General features: G+C 32.1%; 1 protein-coding gene across 1 annotated transcript; it reads right to left on the minus strand.

Annotated features, from left to right (window-relative positions):
- Positions 1-398: 398 nt before the first annotated feature.
- LOC120083342 (uncharacterized) lies at positions 399-1,742 on the minus strand. The gene is made up of 2 exons (XM_039039061.2): positions 1,586-1,742; positions 399-1,229 (listed from the first exon to the last, which is right to left on the minus strand). Exons 1-2 carry the CDS (start codon positions 1,622-1,624, stop codon positions 519-521), a joined length of 750 nt encoding a protein of 249 aa, XP_038894989.1. The 5' UTR covers positions 1,625-1,742; the 3' UTR covers positions 399-518.
- Between the last annotated feature and the right edge of the window lie 250 nt (positions 1,743-1,992).

A 1,992-nucleotide genomic window follows, 5' to 3' on the forward strand; every position in this document is an offset into this window, starting at 1 on the left:
TAAAAAAATAGTTTTAATATTTATTTGTATTAAAAAAAAATAATACTCATTGAAATGAAACAAAGTGAATAAGAATTTTCAATATAAAATTATTATTACAACTATTTTGAAACATGAAGTTAATAATGTTAATAATTTTTGGGTTGAGTTGGTTTTAGTCAAACCCAAGTTATGCAAATATATTCGTAAGGTAAGGTAAAAATGTAAATGACTTTCAAAATTTACGATCACACATAAACAAGTAGAAAGTTCTAATTTCGTTCTTATGCGTTATTCATCTAAGCTGATTCATTTATCTGTAAATTCGAAACTTATGAGATTCAAATGGGATGAAATTTAATGTGGAATAACTCAACCTAAGTTGCATATAAAAAAAAAAAGGGGAAAATGAATTCAAATGAGAAAAAACAAATTTGGAATTGGATTTCCAAAAGCAAAAACTATAACATCATTTACAAATGAAACCAACCAAATCCTTGAACTTCAGTTTTTACAATAGAATATGAGTATGAATCATCTCAATGTAATCTCTGTCTCTTTATAGAGTAAAATTGAGAGCCAAAAGTTGGAGAATTAGGACTTGCTGAAACCAATCCATTTTGGTTGAAACAACAAGAATCTGTAGAGAAATTCAACATAGAACTTGAACACATTCTAGGAGTATTAATCAAAACAGGTGGTAGGACTTTGAAAGGCTGTAACGGTGGCGGATTCCGCCACCGAGGCAGCGGCCCGGCCACAAGTAACGTCTGAAGCAACGGCCCGGCTTCCATAACAGACTGCAGCAACCTCCCTTTCTCTGGCAACTTCTTCCCCTTCACAATATTCTCAATTACCAAACTACATTGATCCACATTATGAGAATCCCCCACATTGAAGCTCGAAAAATCAGGCGACGAAACGGCGTCGAAGAACGAATCGACGACGGGCGAACCCAAGGCAGTATTAAAGGTATTATTGTTGTTATTATCAGCTGAGAGGCTATTGGATTCTGTGATGCTGGAATTTGCTTTAACCAAAGGACTTTCAGGTTGATAATAATGGAGTTTATTCAATACTTTATGGAGTTGATTCTTGGCTTCATCTCTTTCTTTATAAGCTAATTGAAGAAGATTCAATAGATTCTTTACATTCTCTTTGTTCTTTATCATCTCTTGATTTGCTTCCATTTTGACTGATTCTAGCTCAATTGTTGTGCATAATAGCTTCTGTTTTAGCTCATCTATACCCTGCAAAGTTAAGAACACAACAACGAAAAGGTTAAAGGTTTGAATCCAGCCAAATCGAGATGTCGGTACAGACAGAGATTCCCATTGAGACAGAACAGAACAGAGAGTTTATTTGTTTGTTGTCGTTTTCTTTTTTCTCTCTGAAATTGAAACACCCAGAAGTGAGATTACAGAAACAAATTGAAACCCAGATGAAAAAATTGAATCTTTCAATGAAAACCCTTCAGAAAAGAACACATCAAAGATTAGAAAAAGCAATTGGAGAGTAATTTATGGGCAAAAAACAGAGAGAAAATGAAGTGAAAATGGGAAAAAGAGGAAGAAAAAGAGAAATTAAAGAGAGAAAATTGACAAACCTCTTGATGATAACTCCAAAGAGAAGCAAAATCTTCCATTGATGAAAGCTTTGAGGAGAAAAATGAAGAGTGGAAATAGAAATAGAAAAGGAAATGGAAGGATTAGGGAGTTGATGAATAATGAATTCTCATTTATTTATAGACCAATGGGGAAAAAAGTTTAAATTTTAAAAAAAAAAAATTTAAAAGGAAAAAATTTGGAGATTCCATTTAGCATTCTGTGTGGACTGTTGAAATTTTTTTACAAACAAAGTATTTCCTCTTTTCTTGCACTTTGTCTCTTACTCAAATGGAAACAAAAACAAGAAAATAAATTAATAAAACGTTTCTCTCTCTTCAACAATTAAATTCTAGCTTCAATTTCCTTGTTTATTTTTCTTTTTCTTTTTCTTTTTCTTTTTTTAATT

Source organism: Benincasa hispida, chromosome 8 (assembly GCF_027475165.1).
Source record: "Benincasa hispida cultivar pf3 chromosome 8, pf3_genome.v1.1, whole genome shotgun sequence".
Classification (NCBI taxonomy): domain Eukaryota; kingdom Viridiplantae; phylum Streptophyta; class Magnoliopsida; order Cucurbitales; family Cucurbitaceae; genus Benincasa; species Benincasa hispida.

Excerpts from the sequence above, each read along its gene's own strand:
- LOC120083342 (XM_039039061.2), bottom strand. The coding sequence starts at position 1,624 with ATGGAAGATTTTGCTTCTCTTTGGAGTTATCATCAAGAG. Across the intron at positions 1,230-1,585 it reads TTTGGAGTTATCATCAAGAG|GGTATAGATGAGCTAAAACA; the intron begins GTTTGTCAATTT and ends TTAACTTTGCAG.